This window comes from Nycticebus coucang, chromosome 12 (genome assembly GCF_027406575.1).
Source record: "Nycticebus coucang isolate mNycCou1 chromosome 12, mNycCou1.pri, whole genome shotgun sequence".
Taxonomy (NCBI): Eukaryota; Metazoa; Chordata; class Mammalia; order Primates; family Lorisidae; genus Nycticebus; species Nycticebus coucang.
The window spans coordinates 58,669,856-58,683,678 of NC_069791.1; the positions used below are offsets into that span (position 1 = coordinate 58,669,856).

Here is a 13,823-nt window from a genome sequence, read left to right on the forward strand (position 1 = left end):
TGGCTCTGAAATTTGCCACAGAATTATATTTACTGTGTTCCTTTTTGTTCAGTCCCAGCAACCTCTAGAAGACCTTGATGCTCAATTGAGAAGAACACTTAGTCCAGAGACGATTACAGTGACAACTGCAGTTGGTGTAAGTTTTGAAAATCTTGATAAAATGCCCTCCTAACTTGAACACAAACTGTAACCTAAACCATTTTTAGTAGCTTTAACACATATTCAGAGTCCCTGCTTTTTCTAGGCAACAGGAATGAAATAGGTTAACAAAAGATTAACACTTACCCAATAGTGTAGCTATGGGAAAGATTTGAATTAAAAACACTTTTCTAGTCTTATCTCTGATTAGTTCATATTACAGATGAATTCTATGTGTTTATGCTTTGTAGGTGGCTAAACTTCTTAAGACAATACTGTTTCTATGAATATCCCAATTACACTCTTAAGTATCCTCTGAAAAAATTATGAAAGCAGTCAAGAAGATTAAGACTCAAAGTTTCTTCTTATAAAAGATGCCTTTCTTTACATCAGACTTATTTTTGGGGTATAAGAAGAAAAAAGAAAACAAAGCAATGTCAGACATTAGTTCCATCACATAAACCAACAAGGCAAAAATTTAAACATTACTGAAGCTAAAGATTTTATGGTATCTAACTGTATGTGTTTTGCAGCCTGTGTCCATGGTGGCTCCAATAGCTGTTACAGAATCAGGAGCACAGCCTCAGAAGGATGGTGAGAAGCATCCTTTTATATTACTAATTCCAGTCCTACCTATAATTGATTATAGGGGTTTACTGTTTGGGAGACACATTCTTGAGAATGTAGGTATATACAAGAACATTATAAGGAACCTTTTTATGCATTTCATAAATACATAAATGCCTTTTTATGTATTTCATAGTGACATCTAAAGTATGAAATATTAACAAATGTAATCAATCTATTGTATTGTTATTGATTGGAATTATACAATTATCTTCTATATCTATAAGAATGATAGATTCTTAGCATGAGACTCTTTCGTATTAGGTAGGCCTTGCTAGGAGCGATTAAGAAATTCAAGCATGCTATATTATAAGAGTTAATTTACTGACAATCTTTGGCTTTTGTGGCACTAGATATGTAGGGATAGAGATAAACTTTTATATTCTGGACATACATTTGTATAAAAATACAAATGTTAGATTTCAATTAATCAGTTTAAACTTTTTTTTTTTTTAAAAAGCTGTGTGTGGGTAGAGTGCCATGGCGTCACACAGCTTCACAGCAACCTCCAACTCCTGGGCTTAGGCAATTCTCTTGCCTCAACCTCCCGAGTAGCTGAGAGTACATAGTTTAAACATTATTTTCAAGGCAAATACATTCTGAATCGGCATTCTCATTTTAAAAGACGTCACTTGCAAATCAGTAGAATAGACTAGAAAGTCTAGAAATGGATATATTAAAGGGGAATATAAATTATCAGGGTGTAATATTACCACCTTAAATATATCCAATGACAATAAATAAATAAATAAAAGAAATTAAAAGTCTAGTACCAATAAAAAAGGAACGTAGAGGCTCGGTGCCTGTAGCTCAGTGGCCAGGGTGCCAACCACATACACTGTGGCTGGTGGGTTCGAACCTGTTCTGGGCCTGCCAAACAACATGACAACTACAACAAAAAAATAGCTGGTTGTTGTGGTGGGCGCCTGTAGTCCCAGCTACTTGGGAGGCTGAGGCAAGAGAATCACTTAAGCTCAAGAGTTTGGGGTTGCTGTGAGCTGTGACGCTACAGTACTCTACCCAGGGTGACATAGTGAGACTCTGTCTCAAAACAAACAAACAAACAAACAAAAAAACGTAGAATATGAAAAAGGTGGCCATTCAAATTGATGAGAAAAGGATGGGATATTTCAAAAATAATTTGGAAAAATATGGCAAGAAACAAAGGTAAATTGCTAACCTAGCCCTAAGTAAATTTGAAATGGATCAAAGATGAAATTTATATCATAAGGCTGGGCACAGTGGTTCATGCCAATAATCCTAGGGATCTGGGAAGACAAGGTGGTGGGAGGATTGCCTGAGCTGAGGAGTCTAAGACCAGTGTGAGCAAGGGTGAGATCCCATCTCTAAAAATAGAAAAACTAGCCAGGCACTGTGCTAGGCACATATATCCCAGCTATTTGAGAGGCTAAGGTAAGAGGAATTTCTTGAACCTAGGAGTTTGAGATTGCTGTGAGCTATGAGGATGCCAGGGCAACAGAGGGAGATTCTGTCTCAAAAAATTAATTAATTAATTAATATACACACACACAGTACTATAAGAAAACATTAAAAAGAGATTTTATTTTCAGTTGTTCAGAGCAGGGTTGACAATATTTTCTTTTAAAGGATAAATAGTAAAAATTTCAGGCTTTGAAGGCCTTATGTTCCCCTGTTGCAACTTACTCAAATCTCCTGTTGTAGCCCAAAATTGAACTGGCTTTGTTTTAGTTAAATTTATTAACAAAACAGGCAGTAGGCTGAATTTGATCCACATATCATAATTTGCTGTTTCCTAATAATAGAGGAAGGTGTTCTTAAGTTTAATATCCAATGTAGAACAAGCCAATAGTAGATTTAAAAATTTCTTCATGGAAAAAAGTGCCATTGAGTGCAAAGATAAATGAAAAACTGGAGGAAAAAAATACATATATATATATTTAGGGAGAGAGGCATATGTGTATTCATTTCACAAAAGGACTGGTTTTATCTAATGTGTAAAGAGTTCCTAAAATTCAGCATGGATCAAAAAATAATCAAAAGGTACAGAAAAAGAAACTTTGACATGAAAGTACTTAACTTTCTTAATGATAACACAAATTCAAAGTGAAACTACAGGTAATACTTTCATTGATAAATGACTGGTTTAATAGGTACCAGTGATTGGTACTGCCTCCATGGAAATCAATTTATGGAAGTTTCGATTGGAAATGATCCAGCACTTCTATTCTTAGGAATAGAGTTATAAACGAATATTTATTAGAACACTTAGAAAATAGCAAGAAATCCTGAATAACTTAAATGTTCATCAGTAGAAGCCTGATTGAAATATGGCATACTGAAAGATCATTATAATGGCTACTAATGTCTCCTGTTTGGACATTATATAGCCATTAAAAAGAATGAAGTATTGCTATGCAGTGGTCTCTAAGATACATCATTGTGTAAAAACACCTAAATCATTAATGTTTTACTAGTTGTATAAAATAAATATATATGCTGTGTTCACTTCAGTAGCACATATACTAAAATTGGAATGATACAGAGAAGATAAGCATGGCTCTTGCACAAAGTTGACATGCAAATTCATGAAGCATTCCAAAACACAAAAAGAAAATATATGTTGATACAGGTCTACAATATCTCTAGGAAAAAACTCAAACAAAGGAGGACTTAGGTGGCTTTAAACTAGTTGCTCAAAACTGGTTACTAATGATTCTGAGAACTATACTGTCCTGTTCTAGGATAAATCGCCTGAGTGGTACATTGAGAAGGTAAAATTAGCTGGTTTTCATTTAAAAATGAACCTTTAGCCAGTTATTATAGCTCACACCTGTAATCCTAGCACTCTGGGAGGCTGAGACAGGTGGATTGCTTGAGCTCAGGATTTCAAGACCAGCCTGAGCAAGAGTGAGACCCCATCTTTATTTATTTTTATTTATTTACTTATTTATTTAGAGACAGAGTCTCACTTTATCGCCCTCAGTAGAGTGCTATAGCATCATAGTTCACAGCAACCTCAAACTCTTGGGCTTAAGTGATTCTCTTGCCTCAGCCTCCCGAGTAGATGGGACTACAGGCACCTGCCACAATGCCCAGCTATTTTTTATTGCAGTTTGGCCAGGGCCAGGTTCGAACCCGCCACCCTCAGTTCATGGGGCCGGCACCCTACCCACTGAGCCACAGGCGCCGCCTGAGACCCCATCTTTAAAAAAAACAAACAAAAAACGGTATTCTGGCAGGTGCCTATAGTCCCAGCTACTTGAGAGGCTGAGGCAAGAAGATTGCTCAAGCCCAAGAGTTTGAGGTTGCTGTGAGCTACACTGAGGCCACGACCCCATAGCCTACGGCAACAGGGTAAGACTCTGTCTGGAAAAAAAAAAAAAATGAATCTTTAGTATCATAGGTAAAAATCTCATCTTTCTCTTTAGTTACTCATATCCCTGAAGTAAAGAATGAGTAATTGAGGTCTTAATGCCTATTAACCCTCATATACTATTTTTTTTTTTTTTTTGAGACAGAGTCTCCCTTTGTGGCCCGTGGTAGAGTGCCTTGGCATTATAGCTCATAGCAACCTCAAACTCTTGGGCTTAAGTGATCCCCTTGCCTCCTCGAGTGCTAGAATTACAGGTGTGATAACAGGGTGTCTGGTTTCTTAATTAAGCTGTGACACTCCTGTGCTTATATTTAACTTTTATTCCTTTAAACAATGCCATATAATCTATATGTATGAACAAGGGAGATAGAGGGTTAATGATAAATTTTTAGACCTTGACCATTTTTAACAAACAGTAGTATTTTTCCTAAAGAAGGTATCTAATAGTAGAGCAAACATTAACTCTTTTCCCCTGTTGAACAAAGCCTAGGAGATGAAGGAGGTAAGGAAGGGTTTTTGTTTATTTTTATTTCTGTTTTGTTGTTGTTGTGTTTTGCTTTTTTTTTTTTTTTGCCTCTAACAACTTTCCTCATACAAAGTTTCATTTTGCTATATTTCTAGCCAAAGAGAAAAGAAACTAACTAAAAGAGAAAATTTTTTTCCCTCTTCTATGTATTTCAGTTCCTCAGGGTACAGAAGGCCATGTCCTAGCAACTACTTCAGGAGCTGGTGTTTTTAAGACGGGACGATTTCAGGTAAGATGATCACTTTTCTTTGCCTTTATTCCCTCTTTTGGGGGGAGTTGTATGTTTTTACTTACCTATTTGGGACATAATTGCCAAATCAATGATATATTTCTTTTACATAGTACTTTTATAGCTCTTTCCACCATTTTCCTCTAATTAAAATAATATGTAATAATTAAAGAAAATGTAAAATACTTAGAATAGTAGAGAAACAGATCGTTGTACTATCTACCTACCCTCCTCCCGAGATCACTTTTTTTGGTATATCACCTTGCACGCTTTATTCTATGCACAGGTGTGTATCTAAAACTGACCACCATTTCTCCTGCTATGAATATTTTGTAGCTTTTTTCCCCATCTATTAGTTTACCTAACCATTCTCCTACTCCTGCTCATTTAGGTTGCGTCCAATCCAACGTGATTAAGTAAAGTGACAGTAAACATCTTTGTGTATAAAAGCATTTCTATGACTAGGATGATTTTTATGGGTCACCATCAAGTCATACTATATCACTTTGTTCATTTTCTGTTTTCACAACTTTTTGCAGATTATTTTTCTGATAGCCCTTGGAGTTAGGGATAGTAGATGATATTTATAAAATCAAGGTTCGTGGGCGGCGCCTGTGGCTCAGTGAGCAGGGCGCCGGCCCCATATGCCGAGGGTGGCGGGTTCAAACCCAGCCCCGGCAGAACTGCAACAAAAAAATAGCCGGGCGTTGTGGCAGGCGCCTGTAGTCCCAGCTGCTCGGGAGGCTGAGGCAAGAGAATTACATAGGCCCAAGAGCTGGAGGTTGCTGTGAGCCGTGTGACGCCACGGCACTCTACCGAGGGCAGTAAAGTGAGACTCTGTCTCTGCAAAAAAAAAAATAAATAAATAAAATCAAGGTTCGAGAGTTTGTAGTTGGACTTCTGGGAGTTTGTATTGGTAATACATGAACAAGGGTCTGGAACCTCCCTTTAGTTACCAGATGTATTCACTCTTCAGCCTTAGCTGGCATTTAACAGGTATTGGATTTAATGTTTATAGCTTTTATAATTTTTTATGGTTTTTGTGAATAAACAAAACAACCTTCAAGATTCTGTGATCTCTTTTTATTTATATTTTGACTGAACATGAGTCCTAATCTTGCCTATGACATGAGATATGGAAGTAAATCATTTGCTTAATAAGCTTAGCCAGCTACTCAGTCTGCATCTCAGTATAGTTATGTTCTCTATAATGGTTTATTTTCACAAAGATGGACAGCTCATTGGAAAATAAAATGATTCCTTTTATTTGTACAGGTATGTATGTACATACTTATGTATGTACACACTTTTTGTGTGTGTGTGTGTGGTGGTCCATGAGAGAAAACTTCAGTTTCGTGTTAATTATTATTATTTTGTTTGGTTTTGCTTTATTTTTAGAGACAGGGCACTCAGCCTAGAGTACAGTGGCATCCTCATAGCTCACTACAACCTCTTAACACTTGGGCTTAAAGCAGTCTTCTCACCTGGGGCTTCCAGAGTCCTGGGAGTTTATAGGCATGAGCAGCCATGCCCAGCCTAGAACTTTGGTTTTTAATCTCACTTTGTTTTTGTTTTCCATCAGGTTTCAGTTGCAATGGATGATGCCCAGAAAGAGGGTAAAAATAAGCCAGAAGATGCAAAGTCGGTTCACTTTGAATCTAGTACTTCAGAGTCCTCGGTGCTATCAAGTAGTAGTAGTCCAGAGAGTACCGTGGTTAAGCCAGCGCCTAATGGGGTATCCATTCATGGTATCTCTTCAGATGTGCCAGATAGTGCCCACAAAACTCCAGCCCCAGAAGCAAAGTCAGAAACTGGGCAGCCTACCAAGGTTGGGCGTTTTCAGGTGTCAAGTACAGCAAATAAAGTGGGTCGTTTCTCTGTATCAAGAACTGAAGACAAGATTGCTGAGGCAAAGAAAGAGGGACCACTGACATCCGCTCCTTATATGGGTTTGGAACAAGCTATTCTTCCTGCTGTGATACCAAAGAAAGAAAAGCCTGAATTGTCAGAGCCTTCACATCTAAATGGGCCGTCTTCTGATCTGGAGGCTGCCTTTCTAAGCAGAGATGTGGATGATGGTTCAGGTAGTCCACGCTCCCCTCATCAGCTGTGCTCAAAGAGCCTTCCTATCCAGACTCTAAGTCAAAGCCTTAGTAATTCATTCAACTCCTCTTACATGAGTAGTGATAATGAGTCAGATATTGAAGATGAAGACTTAAAGTTAGAACTACGAAGACTACGAGAAAAGTAAGTGTATTTTCTCCTTTGAAAGAATAATGGCAGATAATATTTTAAGATCTAGATCTCAGTGCCAGGATTAATATTCTTTTCACTAGAATGTGCTAATATCTCTCTTCTAAAGAGAAGGAGATACGCAAAAGCTAAAGTTCCCTGACTGTAGTTTCATTAGGTTCTCTTATACTGAGGACTACTTTGTATTGCTATTATAATATTATTTTTATTAATAGCACTTTTTATGACTTTTTTTTTCTATGAGACAGAGTCTTACTATGTCACCCATCAGTAGAGTGCCATGGTGTCACAGCTCACAGCAGCCTCAAATCTTGGTCTTAAGCGATTCTCTTGCCTCAGCCTATGAAGTAGCTGAGACTACGGGTGCCCCACAACACCCAGCTATTTTTTGTTGTTGTTGTAGTTGTCGTTGTTTGGCAGGCCCGGGCTGGGTTCGAACCCACCAGCCCCCGTGTATATAGCTGACATCCTAGCCGCTGAGCTATAGGCGCTGAGCCACTTTTTATCACTGTTAACCACTCTTGGCTATTTACTAGCCTATCAAATAAATCTAGTGATGGCACTGGAAAGTATCCTTATGTTGGCAGATTTTGTTAATTGTGTTTGGCAATTTGGATCAAGGCAGCAAATTCAGCTGTCCTGCACATGGCCTCAAAAGTCAGGAATTCTTTTTCCCCTAACACATTATCAATCATTTTTTGTTGGTTAAGAGGTTGTTGGGATATGGCTTGGTTAATGGAGGCCAGCCAGCAAGGTGAGTTGACAAGCTAGAATCTCGTGGTGTAGTATATTTGGGGAAAATGTTCGTTAGTAAGTAGAAAATACTTGAATACAGGTTTAAGAGAATGTTATTCTTGTTTGAACAAAAGGGTTATATTTGTTTATCTTTCATAGACATCTTAAAGAGATTCAGGACCTGCAGAGTCGCCAAAAGCATGAAATTGAATCTTTGTATACCAAATTGGGCAAGGTTCCCCCTGCTGTCATCATTCCCCCGGCTGCTCCCCTTTCAGGGAGAAGAAGGCGACCCACAAAAAGCAAAGGCAGCAAGTCTAGTCGCAGCAGTTCCTTGGGGAATAAAAGCCCCCAGCTTTCAGGTAAAAAGCCTTTGCCCAGGTCAGCCATGGCTATCTCATCTATCCCATCTTTTGTTTCTGTCTCCAACTATATATGTAATCTATTAAACATTTGTTATTTTTGTTTAATTTTTGAGGCTTTCCTAATATTTCTGTTAAACATCAAAGGCTTTCCTAGTATCTTTGCTTCCTTGACTTCACTTCTCCCCATATTTATTGTGCCTCTTTTTGAGTTTATGAGGGAAGTAGATTCAATGGAAACTCCTTTGTAATTCATATTGCTATGTACTAGTAGTCTTCATTTATAGTTGTTCATAAGGGTAAACATTTAGCTTTCCATGTCAGCTCATAACATTTAACCAAACTCTTGAGCAATGGGAAGAAAGTACATTGTTCAGTAAAGTTTAGAGCTTTCCTTCTAATGAATGAATTGGTCATAATTGCACCCAAGATAAATGAAAATGTTGTATTGATACTTGAGTGTGTCTAAGTAGTAACCTCCTTCATTAAGGTTCTTATTTCACTTCTCTGTATTAGGATAAAGAACTTTCTAATGGTTTTAACCAAAGAAATAGTTAAATCATAATCTTTTATAAGGGACAATAGTGTGTCTATTTTTTTTATTTTTATTATTTTTTCTTTTTTAGAGACAGAGTTTTACTTTATCACCCTCGGTAGAGTGCCATGATGTCACAGCTCACAGCAACCTCCAACTCCTAGGCTTAGGTGATTCTCTTGCCTCAGCCTCCCAAGTAGCTACAGGCACCTGCCACAACACCCGGCTATTTTTTTGTTGCAGTTTGGCCGTGGCCGGGTTCAAACCCACCACCCTCGGTATATGGGGCTGGCACCCTACCCACTGAACTACAGGCACCACCCCAGTGTGTCTACTTTAATAGACAATAGAGAGCTTTCATCCTTTGAAATTATGGTAGTGTTAACAGAATTATAATTAGTTCAAAAGTAAAAGAGGGCTAAAGTATATTAGAAAACTGTTCCAAAGGGGTTGGTTTTTTTGTTTGTTTGTTTTGAGATGGTCTCACTCAGTCACCCTGGATTGGAGTGCTATGGCATCATACAGCTCACAGCAACCTCAAACTCTTAGGCTTGAGCAGTCCTCTTGCCTTACTGGGATTACAGGCATCCACCACTACGCCTGGCTAGTTTTTCTATTTTTAGTAGAGATGGGGTCTCAATCTTATTCAGGCTGGTCTGAAACCTGAACTCAAGCAATCCACCTGCCTTGGCTTCCCGGAGCACTAGGATTACAGGTGTGAGCCACCACACCCAGCCAGTTTTAAAGTTCTTATTAGCAGCTTCATTCTGTGGAAGCTTTCATGGATGCTTAAATCTTTTCTCTAGCACATTTGAACCAATTCATGCAACCTATTACTAGAGCTGTGATTATAAGGGAGATTAGTTGATCTCTCAGTCAGATTCTGACCCCAACTTTGACATGCTATCTAAGTAGACTCATATTTAACTAGGGAACAGAGAAGGTAATCAGTTTTGGGATGATTGAAAGCCCTAACCAAGAATAATTTTAAATATTCATTACTCTGCAATCACATATTTTGATACCTCTTTATCAAAAGAGGTATCAGATACCTCATATCTTTATCAGATACCTCATATCTGATGCATATGAAAAGAAAGTCTAAGCAGAGACTACTTAAACTACTTGAATTATGATTCAATATCCTTTCCTTATAGGATTAAAAAAGTAATCGTTGAATTGCCAAATGGAATCTTTATCTCCACTGCACATCCTAGTTTTCTTACTCCGTTCAGACGTGGGGACTATAGGTTTTCTAATGCTGTGTTAAAAAGCTGCTGGGATATTTCGTATAACCCTGTTGATTCTCAGTGTCATTCTTCACTTCTCCTGAGCGAGGACTTTGTGCTTTTCATCATTTTATAGTTTTTGACCCAGTTTATAGCTTAATCACTCAGTGGGACAAACTGAAGGAATAAAAACATTGCCTAGGGCTGGGCACAGTGGCTCACGCCACCTAGCACTCTGGGAGGCCAAGGCAGGTGGATTGTTTAAACTCAGGAGTTCGAGACTAGCCTAAGCAAGAGCAATACCCCATCTCTAAAAATATAGGCAAGGTGTTCTGGCCGGTGCCTATAGTCCCAGCTACTTGGGAGGCTGAGGCTAGAGGATTACTTGAGCCCAAGAGTTTGAGGTTGCCGTGAGCTATGATGCCACAGCACTCTACTGAGGGCCTCAAAGTGAGACTCCTTATCTCAGACACACACGCTGCCTATTGAATGAATTGAGAAAAGTGGACATGTTTTCTTATGCCACTTTATCTTTTAACAGGTAACCTATCTGGTCAGAGTGCAGCTTCAGTCTTGCACCCTCAGCAGACCCTCCACCCTCCTGGCAACATCCCAGAGTCTGGACAGAATCAGCTGTTACAGCCCCTTAAGCCATCTCCCTCCAGTGACAACCTTTATTCAGCCTTCACCAGTGATGGTGCCATTTCAGTACCAAGCCTTGCTGCTCCAGGTCAAGGTAAGAAATCAATGCAGCCATCATCTTCCAAAAACATTAACATGGAGATACTGCCATCCTTGGGACTAAAGCCTAATAAATAACCTATTATGGTGGGATAAAAGACTAGCTGACCACAACACAGCCTTTGTGTTGTACCCTTTAATCTTTGGGCTGAAAAGGGAAGTTGAGTCATGATTAGAATCAGTGGGCTCGGCTAGACGTGGTGGCTTAGCCTGTAATCCCAGCACTCTGGGAGGCTGAGGCAGATGGATTGCTTAAGCTGAGGAGTTCAAGACCAGCTTGTGCAAGAGCAATAACCCATCTCTACTAAAAATAGAAAAACTAGCCAGACATTATGGTAGGCCCCTGTTGTCCCAGCTACTCAGGAGGCAAGAGGATTGTTCAAGCCCAAGAGTTTGAGGTTTCTGTGAGTTGTAATGCCCATGGCACTCTACCCAGGGTAACAGAGTGAGACTCTTGTCTCAAACAGACAAAAAAAGAATCGGTGGGCTCATTGCTCCTATCAGGTTAAATAGCTTGTTTTCAAGGGATTACAGTGAAAAGTTACATCTGCAGCCTATAGGTACAACTCATTTGGGATTTGGAACTTATGCTTTAACACTGGGCTAAGATTTCCTGGATGAAATTCTAAGGAATTTTTAGCAGTTTCTTAAAGCTAATGCATTTTCTTAGTGAAGAATCTTGTAACTTCTAGGTATAGAAGTGGTATACTGAAATGAATAGCCCCACAATTATCTACTTTCCAAATATAGTTTTGTTTATTAATAATTGCTGTAAACTTTCCTATAGAGGAAAGAACTTCTAGTAACATTAGAACAAACATTGAAAGGATTCATATTATCTGGGTGGAAAAGAATGAAAAAAATACAGGTAAGTGCCTTTGCCAGTTTCACAGAAATAAGAGATAATATTGTCTCTTTACAAGATGAATGTACTTGGTTGGTAAGAAGTGCAAACTAGCTAGCATTATTTCCAGTGAGAAAAGCATCAGCTTTTTGCAGATGAAAAGAATTGAGACCTAATATTTCTAGTCTTAATATATCTGACCTTCCCCCAGAAGCTTGTTCTTTTGTGTGCCATCTTAGTGCATTTCACCACTCCAGCCTCAAGTTTCTAACATCTTGTAGTTGTGTTCTGTCTCTTCTCCTCTCTCTGTTCTTCCCTGTTTTTCCCCTCTCACAGGCTGTGCGAAGTTTAACTGTGCATCTGAACAGGTGACATTCAAACCTGGTGGCAGGAGGACCCGATTTCTGAGTACGCCCTGCTTGGCTCTTTGTGTGTAACACCTTTACTCCTTCCTCGTCCTTGTTTTTCTGCTGCTTGGATCTGATGTTCACACAGTCCATTTTCATTGTCTCTTTCTGTATATCATCTACTCAGTGGCTTGGCTAAATTACTGTAACCTTCAGAAGTTTGAGTCCCCACATTAATTATGATAAAAGATGTAGAAACAATAATAGGTTTCTGCATCTGATAGAATTGCCTTTTCATATAGCTATGACAGAGGATAACAAAGTTATAGACTGCTGAGTCATTTAGAATAATGAAGACTAAGCGGTGCCTGTGGCTCAAAGGGGTAGGGTGCCGGCCCCATATGCCAGAGGTGGCGGGTTCAAACCCAGCCCTGGCCAAAAACTGCAAAAAAAAAAAAAAAAAGAATGAAGACTATACTCCATGGTCATATTCAGTGCTGTCTCACTATCCTAACACTAGAAGTGACAGAAAACATCTTGATCGCTGATGCGCTTAGATCTTAGGTAAAAGTTATACCTTATTTCTTTTTCAGAGTAAGTTGAAATCTTTTTTTTCCCCTCAATTAAGCTTAATCTACCAGTTATAAAAAGATGCTAGAGTCTCTTTATTAAATCATTCCACCACCATTGCCTTTGAATCCCATATAACCAATAGTACAAAAAGTAATTATTCTGATAAAGCATTCATTCTATTAAAAACCAAATCCTAGCACCTGGAAGTAAAAATTATCTTTTTAACATAATTGCTGAGATTTCCAAGCTTTCTGTTTAAAAAGAAGGCACAATAGCAAGTCGCCCTTCTTTACCATCTGTGAAATGAAGGTGTGCCGTGTATCCTGGGAGTGTCGTACAAGTCAAGTGAGACAAGTTACACAGAGAAAGCAGCATTTGGGAAGTACACATGGTTTCCCTCACATTAGCCAGGGCCTCCCTGGCCCATCGTAGGTAGCCAGTAAATGTTTGTCGAAATCATAGTTTAAAGAACAAACAAAAACTTAGTTCAACTACAAAAACCTTCCTAGAATTTGGTGAAAGATCTTCTCTATTAAGGCCTCAAACTTCTGATGTGGTTATTGAAGTGTTCTTTAAATGCATGTGCTAAGGCCATCACTGTTTCTGAGTATGGTCCAGAGATCTTCAGGCCTCTTCATGGTGAAAAGAATTTATACTTCCCTTAGTTCTTTGTAGTGATCGTATTTAAAGGGAAGTGCAACACATTAAGTTCCATTTCTCTCACTTACACATTTTAACCCTTCTAGCACCCCTATTTTCTTTACCCAAATTATTAATGGATTGATTGTACTTAAGGCAGTCTCTTACTGCCTTTCCCCACAATCACCAGTCCAGGGCTATTTAACAAAGAAGGTGGCAGAAGGCATTACCCAATTTGATAGTTTTCTAAGCATGTGTGATATTTAAGCACCGAGATCAATACTTTTTCAGGTTAGTCTAACCTGGACTATGCATAGCAACTTGACACTTGAATAAGCATTTAATTTGCATGCCCAGCTAGAAAGATGAAAGTGCATTAATAGCCTGGGCACAGTGGATCATGCGTAATCCCAGCACTCTGGAGCCTGAGGCAGGTAGATTGCTTGAGGTCACGACTTTGAGACCAGCCTGAGCAAAAGCAAGACCCCATCTCTATTAAAAACAGAAAAAAACTGAGGCAAGAGGATCGCTTGAGCCCGAGTTGTACAGTGTGAGATATCAGGCCTATGATATAAATGTCTGTGAGGGAAGAGTCTTTTTTTCATTATACTTCATTATGAAGCTTAATGTGACAAATACCCACTAATTCCATAAATTCTTACCACACACTTAAAGGTAGGTGATATTTCC

At 38.8% G+C, this 13,823-nt stretch overlaps 1 protein-coding gene and 1 non-coding gene across 6 annotated transcripts in view; both read left to right on the plus strand.

Moving 5' to 3' along the window:
- WNK1 (WNK lysine deficient protein kinase 1) overlaps nucleotides 1–13,823 on the plus strand; it is a 163,546-nt gene that overhangs the window by 142,311 nt on the left and 7,412 nt on the right. For all 5 annotated transcript variants that reach the window (XM_053557119.1, XM_053557114.1, XM_053557115.1 and 2 more), the window contains 6 exons: nucleotides 53–136; nucleotides 672–732; nucleotides 4,802–4,875; nucleotides 6,458–7,122; nucleotides 8,023–8,225; nucleotides 10,531–10,725. In XM_053557119.1, the coding sequence (XP_053413094.1) occupies nucleotides 53–136; nucleotides 672–732; nucleotides 4,802–4,875; nucleotides 6,458–7,122; nucleotides 8,023–8,225; nucleotides 10,531–10,725 (1,282 nt within the window). The remainder of the gene's footprint in view (nucleotides 1–52; nucleotides 137–671; nucleotides 733–4,801; nucleotides 4,876–6,457; nucleotides 7,123–8,022; nucleotides 8,226–10,530; nucleotides 10,726–13,823) is intronic.
- On the plus strand, nucleotides 3,246–3,352 carry LOC128562910 (U6 spliceosomal RNA). Its single transcript, XR_008373606.1, has one exon. It is a non-coding gene; the product is annotated as a U6 spliceosomal RNA (small nuclear RNA).